The following is a 17,044-nucleotide window of genomic DNA, read 5'->3' as shown; positions in this document are numbered from 1 at the left end:
CCCGGGCCTCCACGGGGTTTATTATTATTATTATTATTATTAGTATTATTATCATTATCATTATTATTATTACTATCCAAAATTTCAATTTTCTCTCTAAAGATGCATTTTTGTCCATTGTACTAAAAATTATAACACTTTTTCCTGCAGTGATATGTTAATTTTATTGCCGTTTGTAAAAATGTCTGCCAGACATGCAAGTTTTATCAACCATAAAGGATGTCTTAAAAATTCAATAAAACTTTGTATGGAGTTATTTTGTGCATTAAATCAGACCAATAACTCATTATGAACTTCGTAAAGCCTCAGTTGTACTTTTCCTCTGAATAGCCATCTCACTTCTGTGTGGAGTAAAAGTGTGTTGTGTTCACTACTCATTACAGCGCACAAAATTTTAAAAGATCTGGACTGCAGTGGTTGACATTTTACATAGTTTATCATTATCACCACTTTGTTTAAATGTATTTTAAAACAGTAGGCATTTCTTTTTGTTACTAGAGCTAGCCTATGAAAAATACAGTGACTGCTGGTGGCTCTTGTAGCTATAGTGCATGCAGAATACTGTGGCCAATAGATGCGCAGATGGCAGGGCATGCGTGAGGAGAGCAATGGTGGTGGGGGCTGGGGGCAGGCACTGTAGAGGAAATGCTGAGTGCTAGAGGGGAAGTGCCATTCTAAACTGAAGCAAAAATGCACAATTTTGTGTGGATATTAAGTAGGTCCTCTTCACGCCCACACTTGCATGATGACCATTCAAAAACATCTGTCACTTCTCCTTTGGTTAAACCTAAAAGGAATTCCACTGAAAATACAGTGATTTATTTTTGCCTTTTGTAACTTTCAGAGAATTGTCAGGAGTGGGGAGTTTTGAGCAAAACTTACACATTTCTCTTGTTGTCACATTAAAATTTGCTTCTTTTGCCAAAACTCAATGGAGTTTACACAGTCTCATGTCACCTGTTGTGCAGACACAATTGCGAGAGAATTCTGAGACAGTCGTTTATTAAGTGAGGAAAAGTAAGGTTAGCGTCTTACGAAAAAAGCACATCCTCGGAACAAAATAAATGTGTAATGACTTCACTTATGTTGTATCAAAACCCATAGCACCCCTCATTTCACCAGCTACTGATGCTCCTTAAAAATTATATTCTTTCATCAGAAATGTCTGTAATTAGTAGAATAATGTGGTAGACAATGAGGTTTTGCATAAAAACCAACCACCAAAATACTTTCCTCTTTGTATGCTATCATTTGCCAAAATCTCATTTTGATATCTCAAACCGCTTATGAAATATGAGCAATATTACGGATATTTCACTCTGGCTTTTTCGCTGGCACAGTGTGATTGCAAATGAGTGTGCTACGTCAAATCATTTTTCTCGAGACTGGTTTCATTCCAAACTTTTTGAATTTCAGGCAGTGTCTTACTTCCACTTAAATATCACAATAACTGTGACCATTAATGAAATGATGGGCACATCATAATAAACCTGACACACATAGCTACAAGTAAAGCAAAAATGATTTTTTTTTACCGAATGTGTTCTGTAAAATTGTTTGACAAAGATTGCAGGGTGTGCACGTCTATTCCGTCATCGCTGACTGGCTGAAAGGTGGCAAACGCTTGTAGGCCTCCTGAAAAAATGAATGAAATCACCCAGTGCTGTAGACAAAAACTGGTCGCTGCACATGGGCTACCATATCCTGCACAACTTATACCTACAGTATATGTGTTGCAGCTCCCTTTGTTTTTCCTACCGTGGTTGTTGTTCCATCTGTGCAAATACACTTCTCCCATCCAATCTGATGTTTTATAATATAATCATTAATACAACTAAATAGATCTTCTCCTGTTTTTTATGTAAATATGCACTCATGACTAAATCTTCGATATTTTTATTAAATGTATAAAACCAAATACTAGTAATACAGCTAGTCCTGTGACATCTATGGATTCGTCCGTTTGCAGTGGATACTCACTACAAAGCCCAAGTTGATAAATTAATTTCTTCCCTATGCCACCGGAAAGATCTTCAATGTGTTGAAACACTATTATTAGCTAACTGTACCACATTTATTTTTTTGTCAGTCTGTTCATTAATAACTATGTCTGTGTTAGAACTTCAAGTTTAACGCATATATTTCGGAATGACACAACAACACATATAAGTCACTGAGTAAGTTGACAAGTAAGATTTGTGTACTCGTTAGCATTCGAATGAGCACTGAGTCCCAGTCTAGCGGCCGCTGCTCGGCTGGCCGCTTAGGTGGCGCAGCTGCTGCATGGCTGGCAGACAACGCCGCACATTGTTTGACAAAGATTGCAGGGTGTGCACGTCTATTCCGTCATCGCTGACTGGCTGAAAGGTGGCAAACGCTTGTAGGCCTCCTGAAAAAATGAATGAAATCACCCAGTGCTGTAGACAAAAACTGGTCGCTGCACATGGGCTACCATATCCTGCACAACTTATACCTACAGTATATGTGTTGCAGCTCCCTTTGTTTTTCCTACCGTGGTTGTTGTTCCATCTGTGCAAATACACTTCTCCCATCCAATCTGATGTTTTATAATATAATCATTAATACAACTAAATAGATCTTCTCCTGTTTTTTATGTAAATATGCACTCATGACTAAATCTTCGATATTTTTATTAAATGTATAAAACCAAATACTAGTAATACAGCTAGTCCTGTGACATCTATGGATTCGTCCGTTTGCAGTGGATACTCACTACAAAGCCCAAGTTGATAAATTAATTTCTTCCCTATGCCACCGGAAAGATCTTCAATGTGTTGAAACACTATTATTAGCTAACTGTACCACATTTATTTTTTTGTCAGTCTGTTCATTAATAACTATGTCTGTGTTAGAACTTCAAGTTTAACGCATATATTTCGGAATGACACAACAACACATATAAGTCACTGAGTAAGTTGACAAGTAAGATTTGTGTACTCGTTAGCATTCGAATGAGCACTGAGTCCCAGTCTAGCGGCCGCTGCTCGGCTGGCCGCTTAGGTGGCGCAGCTGCTGCATGGCTGGCAGACAACGCCGCACGTAGAGGACGCGCGTAATTGCGCGGCGGCACTTTGAATGATTGGCGAATCACAACACCTTTCCCCCCTTTGAAATTGTTGCACTGGTCTTGATGGAGGTGTCCTGGAGATGGCTAACATCCATAGGCGTTGTTTGACTCACCATAAAGTCTCGAGGAGGAGGCTTCCCGTACGGACGGAAGTGTCCCCGATGATAACGGGTCGAGATGACCGGAGACGTAGGGGTCGAATCTGATGGGGCGCCATGCACCAATCTGCCCGTTGCGGCAAGTCCAGTTGATATGACAGGAGACATGGGCGATGTGTCGGCGTCCATTGGAGGAGGAGGCGAGTAGATTTGCTCTGACAGAGGATGGTCCTCCGGTTCCTGCATGGGCAAGTCTCCTGGTGGCGTCCGTTCTGGTGCTGGCATCGCGATGACACTGAGAGGGCTGTGTTGTGAGTATTGAGAGATGCCAAGATCCTGAGCGTCAGGTAGAGCCAAAGGTGGTATGGCGGCATTCAGAACAGGCGTTGCTGGCACCCGAGGCCGAAGCTGGTCCGAATGACGCACTGCAACACCCGTGTCCGTCTGGATTTCATACAGGCGTCTGCCACGGTGTCTTAAGATGCGGCCCGGGCTCCATTTTGGCCGCCTGCCATATCCCCGTACCCAGACGAGGTCGTCGGCGGTGAACCGGCCAAGTGAAGGCACCTGCGGCCGTGAGGTGTGAGGCCGCAGAAGATGAAGTAGCGTGCGGGGCTGTCGGCCATGTAAGAGCTCAGCCGGGCTGTGGTCGCCCATGGGGGTGAAACAGTAAGACGCCAGAAACTGGAGAAGCGCATCATCAGCAGCAGAAGAAGTCAGAAGTTTCCGCATCTGAGCCTTAAATGTGCGGACCAGTCGTTCAGCCTCACCGTTTGATTGTGGATGGAACAGCGGGGCCGTGACATGCGTAACGCCGTGATGAGCACAAAAATCCGCAAATTCGGAAGAGGCAAATTGCGGACCATTATCAGTAACAAGAGTAGAGGGGAGGCCTTCCAAAGAAAAAATGCGGGCAAGAGCACTGGTGGTTGCCGCGGTGGTAGGTGACGTGCAACGGACAATGAAAGGAATGTTAGAGTAGGCGTGAATTACAAGGAGCCAATAAGTACCTAAAAAGGGTCCCGCAAAGTCAGCATGGATGCGCTCCCAGGGCTTCTCAGACGAAGGCCACGGTGACAAAGATGACTTCAGGGCAGCAGCCTGTGATGCACAAGAGCCGCAGGCAGCGACCATGTGTGCTATTTCAGAGTCGATGCCAGGCCAGTACACATGACGGCGCGCCAGAGATTTTGTGTGAGACACACCCCAGTGCCCTTGGTGAAGGAGGCGCAAGACTGAAGCACGCAAAGACGCAGGTATCACAACACGCGGCGAAGCATTGTCAGTGGAGAGGAGGATAACACCATCCCTAGCCGTGAGGCGGTAGTGCAAAGCGTAGTAGTTCCGCAATGGATCAGAAGTCTTAGCGGACGGGCGATCTGGCCAACCCTTCTGAATACAGTGTAAAACCCGGGAGAGAGTAGGGTCAGAACCCGTAGCAGCCGCCAGCCTGTCCCCAGTGATGGGGAACCCGTCCACAACCCGCTGCTCGGCAACATCCAGGTGGAAACACAAAAGTTCGTCCCTATCGAATGCCTGATCAGGACCCATGGGAAGGCGAGACAGAGCATCAGCAGTTGCATGTTGAGCCGTTGGCCGGAAATGAATCTCATAATTGAAACGGGACAAGTAAAGAGCCCAACGCTGGAGGCGGTGTGCAGCCTTGTCGGGAAGTGACGTTGATGGATGAAACAAGGAAACAAGTGGTTTGTGATCCGTAACAAGATGAAATTTTGAGCCATAGAGAAAAAACACCAAACTTATGAAGAGCATAAATGATGGCCAAAGCTTCTTTCTCAATTTGAGAATACTTTTGTTGGGCATCCGTGAGTGTTTTGGAGGCATAAGCAATGGGTTGTTCCGAACCATCAGAAAAACGCTGCGCAAGGACTGCACCGACCCCGTATTGAGAGGCGTCTGTGGCAAGAACAAGATGTTGGCCAGGTCGTTAAGTAGCCAGGCACGGGGCCTGTTTCAGCATAGTCTTAAACTTCTGGAAAGCCGCTTCACATGAAGCGGACCAGTGAAAAGGCACATTTTTATGCAACAGGCGATGCAACAGCTGAGCCACCGAAGCCGCAGATGGTAAAAACTTGTGATAGTATGCTATTTTCCCCAAGAAGGCCTGCAGTTCCTAAACAGATGTAGGGCGAGGAAGGGCATCGATCGCAGTGACTGTTTGTTGAAGCGGACGAATACCATCCCGAGAGAGTTGAAACCCCAAGTACGTGATAGATGCCTGAAAAAATTGTGATTTCTGAAGATTACACTTAACACCGGCAGTCTGTAAGACATGGAAAAGTGTGCGGAGATTTTGAAGATGTTCTTCAGTGGTGGAGCCAGTGACAACAATGTCGTCCATGTAATTGATACACCCAGGGACAGGGAGCAATAATTGTTCCAAGAATCGCTGAAAGAGAGCAGGGGCGCTAGTAACCCCGAATGGCAAGCGTTGGTATTGATAGAGACCTAAAGGCGTGTTAAGGACCAGAAACTGCCGGGAAGCAGCGTCGAGAGGAAGTTGATGATAAGCTTCTGACAGGTCAATATTTGAAAAATACTGGCCTCCAGCAAGTTTAGTGAACAGTTCTTCAGGACGGGGCATAGGGTAAGTGTCAATGAGGCATTGAGCATTTACAGTGGCTTTGAAATCGCCACAGAGACGAATATCACCATTTGGCTTAGCAACTATGACGACAGGAGAGGACCACTCACTGGAAGTGACAGGAAGCAAGACGATCCAACTCCCGTTTTACCCGATCACGAAAGGCCACAGGAATGGCCCGAGCCCGAAAAAACTTAGGCCGAGCAGTGGGTTTGAGCGTGATATGAGCTTCAAAGTCGTTTGCACGGCCTAACCCAGGAGAAAAAAGGGACGAAAATGTCGTCGACAAGGAATCCAGTTGAGCATAAGGAATAGCATCAGAGACAATATTGACAGAGTCATCTATGGAGAACCCAAAAACGCGAAAGGCAGCGAAACCAAAAAGATTTTCTGCATTGCCCTGGTCGACCACAAATATGGGAACAGTGAGAACGACGGATTTGTAAGATACCTCAGCATTAAACTGTCCCAAGAGAGAAATCTTCTGTTTATTGTACGTCCGTAATTGCCGAGTGACAGGGGACAGGAGTGGAGAACCCAGCTGAAGATACGTCTGAGAATTAATTATAGTGGCAGCAGAACCGGTATCCACTTGCATGTGAACATCTCAACCAAGGATTTGGACAGTGAGGAATAACTTCCCTGAAAGGGAAGAAGTGCAATTGACAGACAACACAGAATCAGAATCAGCGTCATGTTCATGAACATCATCTATGCGGTCGGATTTGCAAATGGAAGACACATGACCTTTCTTTTTGCAATTGTGACACACAGCCCAATGTTGGGGACAATCCTCGCATGAATGTTTCATAAAACACCGCGGACATGAAGGAAGTTGCCGGGGGTTTTGCTGCAGTTTCTTAGCGGGTTGTTTACGGCTAGGCCGAGGCTGCGCGTGGGAGTGCACTGCGGCCACGTTGGCCGGCGGGGACGCGCCGCACGCGTCGTCAACAGCGCACAGAGGTTGTATTTCCCCGACATCACCCCACGCCTCTATTTGCGCCCCAGCGGCGCGAGAAATTTCAAAGGACTGCGCAATGGAGAGAACTTCATCTAGAGTCGGATTCGCCAACTGAAGGGCACGTTGCCGAACTTCTTTGTCGGGTGCCGACCGGATAATAGCATCCCGTACCATGGAATCGGCATAGGATTCTTTGTGAACGTCAGTAACAAATTGACACTTTCGACTGAGGCCGTGAAGTTCAGCAGCCCAAGCACGATAGGATTGATTTGGTTGTTTTTGACAACGATAAAAGGCAACACGAGAGGCTACCACATGCGTTTGCTTTTGAAAATAGACAGGCAGAAGTGAGCACATTTCAGCAAAGGACAAAGACGCAGGATCCTTCAAAGGAGCCAATTGCGACAACAACCGATACATTTGAGGTGAAATCCAGGAAAGGAACAGAGACTTACATGGTTGTTCGTCCGTGACATGAAATGCCAAGAAGTGCTGTCAAAGACGTTTTTCATAATCAGACCAGTCTTCCGCCGTCTCTTCGTAAGGAGGAAAAGGAGGTACAGCCAACGACGAGAAACACCCCGCATTTGACGCCGCGACGAAATCGCGAATCGCCGCTGTTAGAAGCGTTTGCTGTTCAAGGAGATATTGCAATAGTTGCTCGACAGTAGCCATGGAACCCTGTGAGTCAACGGTGAAAAGGAAAAATCCACTACCTTGTCGCAAATTGTTAGAACTTCAAGTTTAACACATATATTTCGGAACGACACAACAACACATATAAGTCACTGAGTAAGTTGACAAGTAAGATATGTGTACTCGTTAGCATTCGAATGAGCACTGAGTCCCAGTCTAGCGGCCGCTGCTCGGCTGGCCGCTTAGGTGGCGCAGCTGCTGCATGACTGGCAGACAGCGCCGCATGTAGAGGACGCGCGTAATTGCGCGGCGGCACTTTGAATGATCGGCGAGTCACAACAGTCTGTTCATTGATAACTGTGTCTGTTCATTGATAACTGTGTCTGTTCATTGATAACTGTGTCTGTTCATTAATGACTGTGTCTGTTCATTAGTAATGAAGTCTGTTCATTAATAACCATGTCCTTTACAAATGGCTTAAAAAAAAGTTTTTCTCTAATTGAATGAGCTTCTCCATTAAGTTCAATATGGTAAAGTACATGGTAAGATGCTTATTCATAAGAGGATGGTTCCAAATTAATGGTGAGAGCATAGTATAAGCTATTGTCATACAGAATATAAACTGTAAGAGATGCCTATCATGTGCACATGACGTTTTGTGGCACCAACAGCGGTCAGTTATGAAATTTACAGCCCTTAAATTTGTACTGTCTGAATGTCAGGAAAATAAGCCATGTTATTAATAATTTTTTTGCAGACCAGTTATTTGCTTCCCAAGGACCCAGTTTGGAAAATCCTGTTCTTTGCCCATTTATGTGCTCATGCAGTTTATGGTAGTCATTCTTACATGATATGCTGTGCAGTGGACATAAGTTAGTTGTTAAACAACATGCACAGTTTCACAAACTGCTCTGCCTTCAACATTGTCATATTTACTGTTAGTAGATCTAAAGTAAATGGTAGCAGGGGGTTTCATGGGGCAGGTTTTACAGTGAGAACGATTACAGGGATAGGAACTTAGGGATAGCAGCAATGGTTTGAGAATATCATGTTTTGACTAGGATGTTATGGAGGTTAGGAGGGCAACAGAAGGTGACAGTGGGTGGCATTTGGAGGGAGAATCTGATTTCAAGGCTTGATTTGAGAAGGACTTAGTTTTAGCGAAGAAACATGTTGGAGCATTCAAGGGCCAGTTGTTGTTGGGTGAGAAAGGGGGGGGGGGGGGGTGCTTCTGAGTTTTGTGGAAGTGAGAGCTGTGTCAGTCAAATGATGAGAAGAGGCTACTGCCCAGGAAATGTCTGGAGTAATTGCGGAAAAGGGAAACATGAGGGTTTGTTGTTGTGGGTGTTGAGGAATTCGGTTATGAGGCAGATTCGTTTGCCTTAAATACTTTGGCTGTAGGCAAGGGAGTGTTTGATGGGGAATGGGTGGCAACTGTGAAAGTGTAGGTGTTGTTAGTTATTAGCTGGTAGAGCGAGGTTTGGAAGCGGGCTTTAGTGAGGCGAGAGTCAACATCATGGGAGGTAGCCCTGGTTTTGGTAAAAGACCAGGTGAATTTTAATTGGGAATGAAAGTAAGCTGTTACAGGAAGTGAAGGAGTTATTCTTCACTATGAGTACAAACCATGAAGATGATGATGATGATGATGATGATGATGATGATGATGAATCTGTACTAAACTGTGATGTCCAGGTTCCAAGTCTGGAGGAGTGCCTCTTCCATGCAGCCCCTAGAAAGATCATATAGCACAGGGCCATCCTGATTTTGTGTTTCCTGATTTGTTTGTTGGTCTGGCTCTCAAAAGTGAGTAGTTTTGGCTGGAGATGAAGTTGGCAATTCTGACAATAAACAAAGGTTAGGAAGAGTTTCATGTGGCAGTTGGGAGAGATAGGTAGTGCTCTACGGCTAATATACCACATGTGTGTGGATTGGTGGTTTAAAGCAAGGTCACATAAATTGAGAAAAGGGGGATTTTAGATGGGAGTGAGGATTCAAGATATTCCAGGAAGTGGTTGATGCATTTTACGAAGGCTGGGAGACACTCTGTGACAGGTTTGAGATGCTGGTCAGCTAAGGTTGAGATGTGTTTGCTGCCAGTTTTGAAGCCAGTTTCTATGAAAGGCACTGTTAGTTCCAAAAGATAGAACAGGCTCGTGTATTTTTATATGTCTGAGAATTGGGATTTAGCCTCTCGAAGGTAAGCCTTCCCAGCAGTTCTGTCTCAGAATTTTATAGTTTTCTCAACTAAATTTTTCTTTTGATACGAGTTATTTTAATCAAACTATAATATCCACAGATTAATGTGGTGTGGTAAATGCATAGATAGTTTACAAATAATCCATACTTTTAATAGTATTTGGCTTTATTAAGATTTGATAAATGATCTTTGCATTTTGGTGCCTTTTGTCATTAGTGTTTACCCGCTGTAGCATAATCGATATTAGTCTCTATCTTCAGCTGTGTTTCCATCCCAGAACCAGCCAGTCATCTGTCATTGAAATGGATAATCTACATGATTTCTCTGCAATTCACATTTCAGCATTTGGCAGAAAGTGCTCAGACACTCTCTCAACCATTCCTCTCTCAAATAGCATGTGGGGAAAATGAACATCTAAATATTTCTGTGAGAGTTTGGATTCCTCTTCTTTTATCATAATAGTTATTCCTCCCGATGTAAGTAGGAGTCAACAAAGTGTTTTGGCATTTGGAGGAGAAAGTTCGTGATTGTAATTTTGTGAAAAGATATCACTGCAATCAAAAATGCCTTTGTTTTAATGATTGATCACCTCCTCCACTTGCATATGTCATCTGTCACATTCTCCCTCCTAATTTGCGACAACACAAGATAAGATGCTGTACTTTGAACTTTTTCGATGTCCTCCATAAATCTTACCTGGTACCAATCCCATGCTAAACAGCAATACTCCAGAAGCGGATAGATAAGTATAATGTAGGCATTTTATTTAGTAGGTCTGTTGCATCTTCTAAATGCTCTGCTTTTAAAATACGGTCATCAGTTCACCTTCCCCAGAACATTATCAATGTGATGGTTTCAATTTAAGGTGTTCAGAATTATAATCCCAAAATGTTTAACTGAATCGACAGTCTTTAAACTTGTGTTACTTACCATGTAAACAAAATTTTATGGAACTTTTTTAGTACTCATGTGGATTACCTTACACTTTTTGTTCTGATGACTTTACTAGAGGGTAAGCAACAGCATTTTCTGCAAACAATCTTAAGAGGGCTGCTCGTATTGTCTCCTAAATCACTTATGTAGATTCAGAGCAGCAGAGGCAAATAACACTTCCTTAGGGAACCACAGATATAAATTTCATTTCACTGGATGACTACCCATTCATTACTATGAACTGTGACCTTTCTGGCAGGAAATCATGAATTCAATCACACAGCTGAGATGATACTCTATTGGTACGCAGTTTGATTAGAATCCACTTATGGGGAATAGTGTCAAAAGCCATCAGGAAATACAGAAATATGGAATGAACTGGAGACCCCTATTGTTTATAATCATTGCATAACGTGAATAAAGTGGTGGTTGTGTTTCACGAGAATGATATTTTCTGAATTAATGTTAGTTGTGTGTCAATAGGTTGTTTTCGTCGAGGTACTTCATTATGTTGGAACACACTGTGTGTTCAGAATACTGCTATAAGTTGATGACAGTGATGTGAGTCTGTAATTCAGCAGATTGCTTCTGTTTCCTTTCTTGTGTGTTGGTGTAACCTTCACAACTTTCCAGTCTTTAGGTACAGATCTTTTGTCAAGAGCATGGTCATGTATGAATGCTAAAAATGGAGCTATTTCATCTGCATACTCTGGAAGCAACCTGATTAGTAGAAGATCAAGACAGGAAAACTTGCTTTCATTAAGTGATTTAAGTTGCTCCCCTTGAGTAAAATTGAAACAAGCGATAGTGGGTGCACAACCAAGTATATTGAGATAGGAAACCAACAGTTGGAAATCCATATTTATTGTGTTATGGAACGTATGGGTGGGCATTTACCAAGATCACCTAAATAGGACCTATTTGTTGCTTCCATGTGTGCCTGGTCAATGTTACATGCTGTTCCTGTGAGATATGCTGCCACAGTTCTTGGAGTCTGTAATTATTGTTGTCCGCGAAAGGATCTGCTTTCAACATGACAGTACACCAGCCTATTTTGATGTTAATGTCCACGAAAACTTGAATGACACACACCCTCATCATTGGATTGTAAGGGAGGTCCTGTCCCATGGCCATCATGATTACCAGAGCAGAGGTGGGGAGGGGGAGTGGTACAAGAAAGCACCATATGTGCTTCAGGTGTCTCCTTACAATTTCTGACAAAACATATTTGTTGTTGTTGTTGTTGTTGTGGTCTTCAGTCCAGAGACTGGTTTGATGCAGCTCTCCATGCTACTCTATCCTGTGCAAGCTTCTTCATCTCCCACTACCTACTGCAACCTACATCCTTCTGAATATGCTTAGTGTATTCATCTCTCGGTCTCCCATTATGATTTTTACCCTCCACACTGTGCTCCATTACTAAATTGGTGATCCCTTGATGCCTCAGAACATGTCCTACCAACCGATCCCTTCTTCTAGTTAAATTGTGCTGCAAATTTATCTTCTCCCCAATTCTATTCAGTATCTCCTCATTAGTTATGTGATCTACCCATCTAATATTCAGCATTCTTCTGTAGCACCACATTTCGAAAGCTTCTATTCTCTTCTTGTCTAAACTATTTATCATCCATGTTTAAATCCATACATGGCTACAATCCATACAGGTACTTTCAAAAACGACTTCCTGACTCTTAAATCTATACTGGATGTTAACAAATTTCTCTGCTTCAGAAATGCTTTCCTTGCCATTGCCAGTATACATTTTATATCCTCTCTATTTCGACCATCATCAGTTATTTTGTTCCCCAAATAGCAACCCTCATTTACTACTTTTAAGTGTCTCATTTCCTAATCTAATTCCCTCAGCATCACCCAAGTTAATTCAACTACATTCCATTATCCTCGATTTGCTTTTGTTGATGTACATCTTATATCCTCCTTTCAAGACTCTGTCCATTCCCTTAAACTGCTCATCCAGGTCCTTTGCTGCCTCTGACAGAATTACAGTGTCATTGGCAAACCTCAAAGTATTTATTTCTTCTCCATGGATTTTAATTCCTACTCAGAATTTTTCTTTTGTTTTCTTTACTGCTTGCTCAATATACAGATTGAATAACATCGGGGAGAGGCTACAACCCTGTCTCACTCCCTCCCCAACCACTGCTTTTCTTTCATGTCCCTCGACTCTTATAACTGCCATATGGTTTATGTACAAATTGTAAATAGTCTTTCGCTCCCTGTATTTGACCCCTGCCACTTTCAGAATTTGAAAGAGAGTGTTCCAGTCAACATTGTCAAAAGCTTTCTCTAAGTCTACAAATGCTAGAAACGTAGGTTTGCATTTCCTTAATCTATCTTCTAAGGTAAGTCATAGGTTCAGTATTTCCTCACGTGTTCCAACATTTCTACGGAATCCAAGCTGATCTTCCCCGAGGTCGGCTTGTATTCTTCTTGAAGCATGTCTCATATGTCTTGCTCACCAGATGATAGAGTTTTGTCAGGGCTGGCTCCCCCAAGGCTCAGTAGTTCTAATGGAATATCTCCCATTTCATCTTCATCTACATCCTTTTCCATTTTTATAATATTGTCCTCAAGTACATCACCTTTGTATAGACCCTCAGTATACTTCCACCTTCCTGCTTTCTCTTCTTTGCTTAGAACTGGGTTGTCATCCGAGCTCTTGATATTCATACAAGTGGTTTTCTTTTCTCCAAAGGTCTCTCTAATTCTCCTGTAGGCAGTATCTATCTTACCCCTAGTGATATATGCCTCTACGTCCTTATATTTGTCTTCTAGCCATCCCTGCTTAGCCATTTTGCACTTCCTGTTGATCTTATTTTTGAGACATCTGTATTCCTTTTTGCCTGCTTCTTTTTCTGCATTTTTATATTTTCTCATTTCATCAATTAAATTCAATATTTCTTCTGTTACCCAAGGATTTCTACTATCCCTTGTCGTTTTACCTACTTCATCCTCTACTGCCTTCATTATTTCATCTCTGAAAGCTACCCATTCTTCTTCTATTGTATTTCTTTCCCCCATTCTTGTCAATCATTCCCTAATGCTCTCCCTGAAACACTCTACAAACTCCGGTTTCGTCAGTTTATCCAGGTGCCATCTGGTTAAATTCCCACCTTTTTGCAGTTTCATCAGTTTTAATCTACAGTTCATAACCAATAGATTGTGGTCAGAGTCCACATCTGCCCCTGGAAATGTCTTACAATTTAAAACCTGGTTCCTAAATCTCTGTCTTACCATTAGATAATCTATCTGAAACCTGTCAGTATCTCCAGGTTTCTTCCATGTATACAACCTTCTTTCGTGATTCTTGAACCAAGTGTTAGCTATGATTAAGTTATGCTCTGTGCAAAATTCTACCAGGCGGCTTCCTCTTTCATTTCTTAGCCCCATTCTATACTCACCTACTACGTTTCCTTCACTTCCTTTTCCTACTGTCGAATTCCGGTCACCCATGACAATTAAATTTTTGTCTCCCTTCACTATCTGAATAATTTCTTTTATCTCATCATGCATTTCATCAATCTCTTCGTCATCTGCAGAGGTAGTTCGCATATAAACTTGTACTACTGTGGTAGATGTGGGCTTCGTGTCAATCTTGGCCACAATAATGCGTTCACTATGCTGTTTGTGGTAGTTTACCTGCACATATTTAAAAAAAATAAAATAGGTATGTTATTCACATCAAGAACTTTTTTGTACCTGTCCCAAAATGATGATGCCCTGCCTACCATCAAACATTCTGGTTCACTGTCATTATCTTATTAAATCACTCCAACTCTTGCACCACACGTCATACCCATGTCAAAGAACTAAGTACAAAAATCTGTACCATGCGGCACCCCACCCCTCCCTCGTGCCCCCTCCTCTTTCCCCCTTTAGTGTTCAGCCATGTCAAATGGCTAGTTCACTATCAATTATGGCATAATTTGTTATGTGTACATGACCACAAATCAAATGTGCACCACCAAATTGTGACTAAGGGCATCTCAGTTATGCAGTGGTGGGCCATGTTGCACAGTACAACTTTATCAACTTCTGTGAATGCTTCACCTGTGCCACTTGTATCATTCCACATCATCCCAGATTTTCGGATCACAAAAGTGGAAGCTGACTTTCCAACAGATCTCACGGTCCATCAGTGCTTCTGTAATCAGTCCCCCGCCCCTTCTTCCTCCCCCCTCCTCTCTCTCTCTCTCTCTCTCTCTCTCTCTCTCTCTCTCTCTCTCTTTCTCCAGAGTAACAGTAACAATGCAGTTCTCTACTGCAAGTCTTGTATTTTAGATTTTTTTGGGTTGGGAGCTTTATAGTTTTCAGGGCACATGCTTCAACAGCCACAAAAACCTTGAAACTGATAATAACTTCTTGTGCTATCTTGAGCAAAACTAAAGGTATATAATGGAATTTTAGATGTATTGATCTGTGAGGAACTTGAGATCTTAAATATCAGAAAGATAGATGACAAGAAAGTAGTGTGTTGTAAGCAAAATATCTTGAGGAAGATCCTTGACCAGTGTGATGGCTTCAGAAAATGGAAGAACCAAAAATATTGGGAACATATTCCAGAAAATGAAGACAAATGGAGTTCCGTTGGGAGTATGTGGTCACATGCATAAACATCTTTGAGCCAAGTGTATGGTCTGAAGGCCTGTGGATCTGTCTGCTTGGTATTCCCAGGAACTAGTGATTGGATAAAGTCATAGAAACACAAAAATGTATTTACTGAAGCAAATTGCGACGTCGTCACATTATCCGTAAGTGCTGTGAAGTAAGGATCTCAGCTGCCACCCTGGAGTCTTCTGTGCTGCCCTTCTCCTCCCACCTTCCCTTGCTTCTGTATTTTTGTGAGCAACATTCTAGTGCAGTTTTCAAGGTTTCTCCTCTGCTCTGCTGCCCCTTTGTTTCCTAAGCTCTAACCTCTCCCCTCCTCATTTCTTCCACATCAACCATTCTTCCATCCCAGTCAGGCTACAGTGAGAGAGAGAGAGAGAGAGAGAGAGAGAGAGAGAGAGAGAGAGAGAGAAGGGGGGGGGGCATGTTCACGTTTTATGCAACTGTGCTTGATTTCAAGAACAACAGAAGTGCAAAGTGCTGGCCTGTATTACCACATCATCATTGTTTCAGATTTGTTTTGAAAAATCTTTGCCGTATTTATAAGCAGTTCTGTTACTGTCTAGTAAAATTATTAAGTGGACACTTTTGATGCTCGTCTGATTGTGCAATGAAAACATTAATAGATCTTTTTTCTGTTTCAGGAAAAACACATTGTCACAAATGGTGTATTGGCTGCAAATGTTAAAGAAGGATGCAGTGTATTAGAAAAGCACCACACTTGGAGCAAAGAGACACAGCTGGTCAAGAAGCAACAAAATAATGACTATATCATTCTGGCAAACAGTCACATTCAGTCTGCATTGTCGCATGATGTTATGGTAGATTCTTCTCCCATACTTTGGATAACGGGAGAAGTTGAAAAATCACAGACAAAGGATACAGGTCTAGAATCTTTGCATATGCCACAGATAGTTGGTTTATGTGATACAAAGCTACAACAGGTTCAGAAAGACTGTAATGATGAAACTGTTACAAGAAGTTATCCATTGAAATATAGTCCAGTTAATAAAACTATGGGTAATGATGAAATTTTTTATGAAGAAATATGCAAGGATGAAAAAGATACTAATTTTGTAAATCAAAGTAAGATTGCTAACACTACTGCTACTAAAATGTATAGCACCAAGCTAAAAAACACACACAATATATCCCATATTAAAGGATGTCCTTCCTCTAAATCATCAGATATGTTAAATATAGTTATGTCATCTCAGTCACAATCTGAAGCTTCCAAGAACCCAGGAGTATTTCATGAAAACAATGATCCATTCACACTGAATATTCCAGTAGTATTTAACACTAGTGCTGAATCTGTGTATCTTCCTAATGATAAACAAAATATTTTAACAAGCTGTAAGTCAGAAAATCCTGATTTAGGAAATAAGTCAGGTGTGTATATTGGTAATACTTGTGGTGCTGCAGTTTCACAGTCAAAATTTACTCAAGAAAGTGATTCAGGAACTCATGAAGCATCAAAATGTATGTCTCCTCCACAGCAAATGTTAACTTTGAATGAAGAATCTCTTAATCTGTTTTATGACACAGATATATAAAGTATAGTGTCTTTTTATTTGTTATGATAACTACATGTTTTTATCACTTACATGTTCAGAAATATGTGTGACCGTGTTCTCTTGCATTGTTTAGGAATAAAGAGCATTCATAGCAAGTGCTATTAAATATATTGCTGGTTTACTTTTTGAAAAACAACACTTTAAGTAATGCTATTTATTTGGGACTGTGTTATGTTGAATGTCTATGGGTAGGAACAGTTGAAAAAAAGAAAAAGAAAATAGATGTGTAATTCACAAGTAATTTGGTTGTGGTGGTGATATAAATATTTATCTGGAAGCTATCTCATGATGTAATTATTCCTATTGCATGTTGGGAAAAT

The 17,044-nt window shown here is 42.0% G+C and overlaps 1 protein-coding gene across 2 annotated transcripts in view; it reads left to right on the top strand.

Moving 5' to 3' along the window:
- Positions 1–16,834, top strand: part of LOC126161820 (zinc finger protein Xfin-like) — a 92,073-nt gene extending 75,239 nt beyond the window's left edge. For both annotated transcript variants that reach the window (XM_049917922.1, XM_049917920.1), the window contains one exon: positions 15,792–16,834. In XM_049917922.1, the coding sequence (XP_049773879.1) occupies positions 15,792–16,703 (912 nt within the window). In that variant the 3' untranslated portion in view covers positions 16,704–16,834. The remainder of the gene's footprint in view (positions 1–15,791) is intronic.
- Positions 16,835–17,044: the final 210 nt, after the last annotated feature.

The sequence above is a fragment of the Schistocerca cancellata genome, chromosome 2, assembly GCF_023864275.1.
Source record: "Schistocerca cancellata isolate TAMUIC-IGC-003103 chromosome 2, iqSchCanc2.1, whole genome shotgun sequence".
Taxonomy (NCBI): domain Eukaryota; kingdom Metazoa; phylum Arthropoda; class Insecta; order Orthoptera; family Acrididae; genus Schistocerca; species Schistocerca cancellata.
Note: the sequence above shows the minus strand (reverse complement) of the source record. Positions and strands in the feature narration are given on the sequence as shown.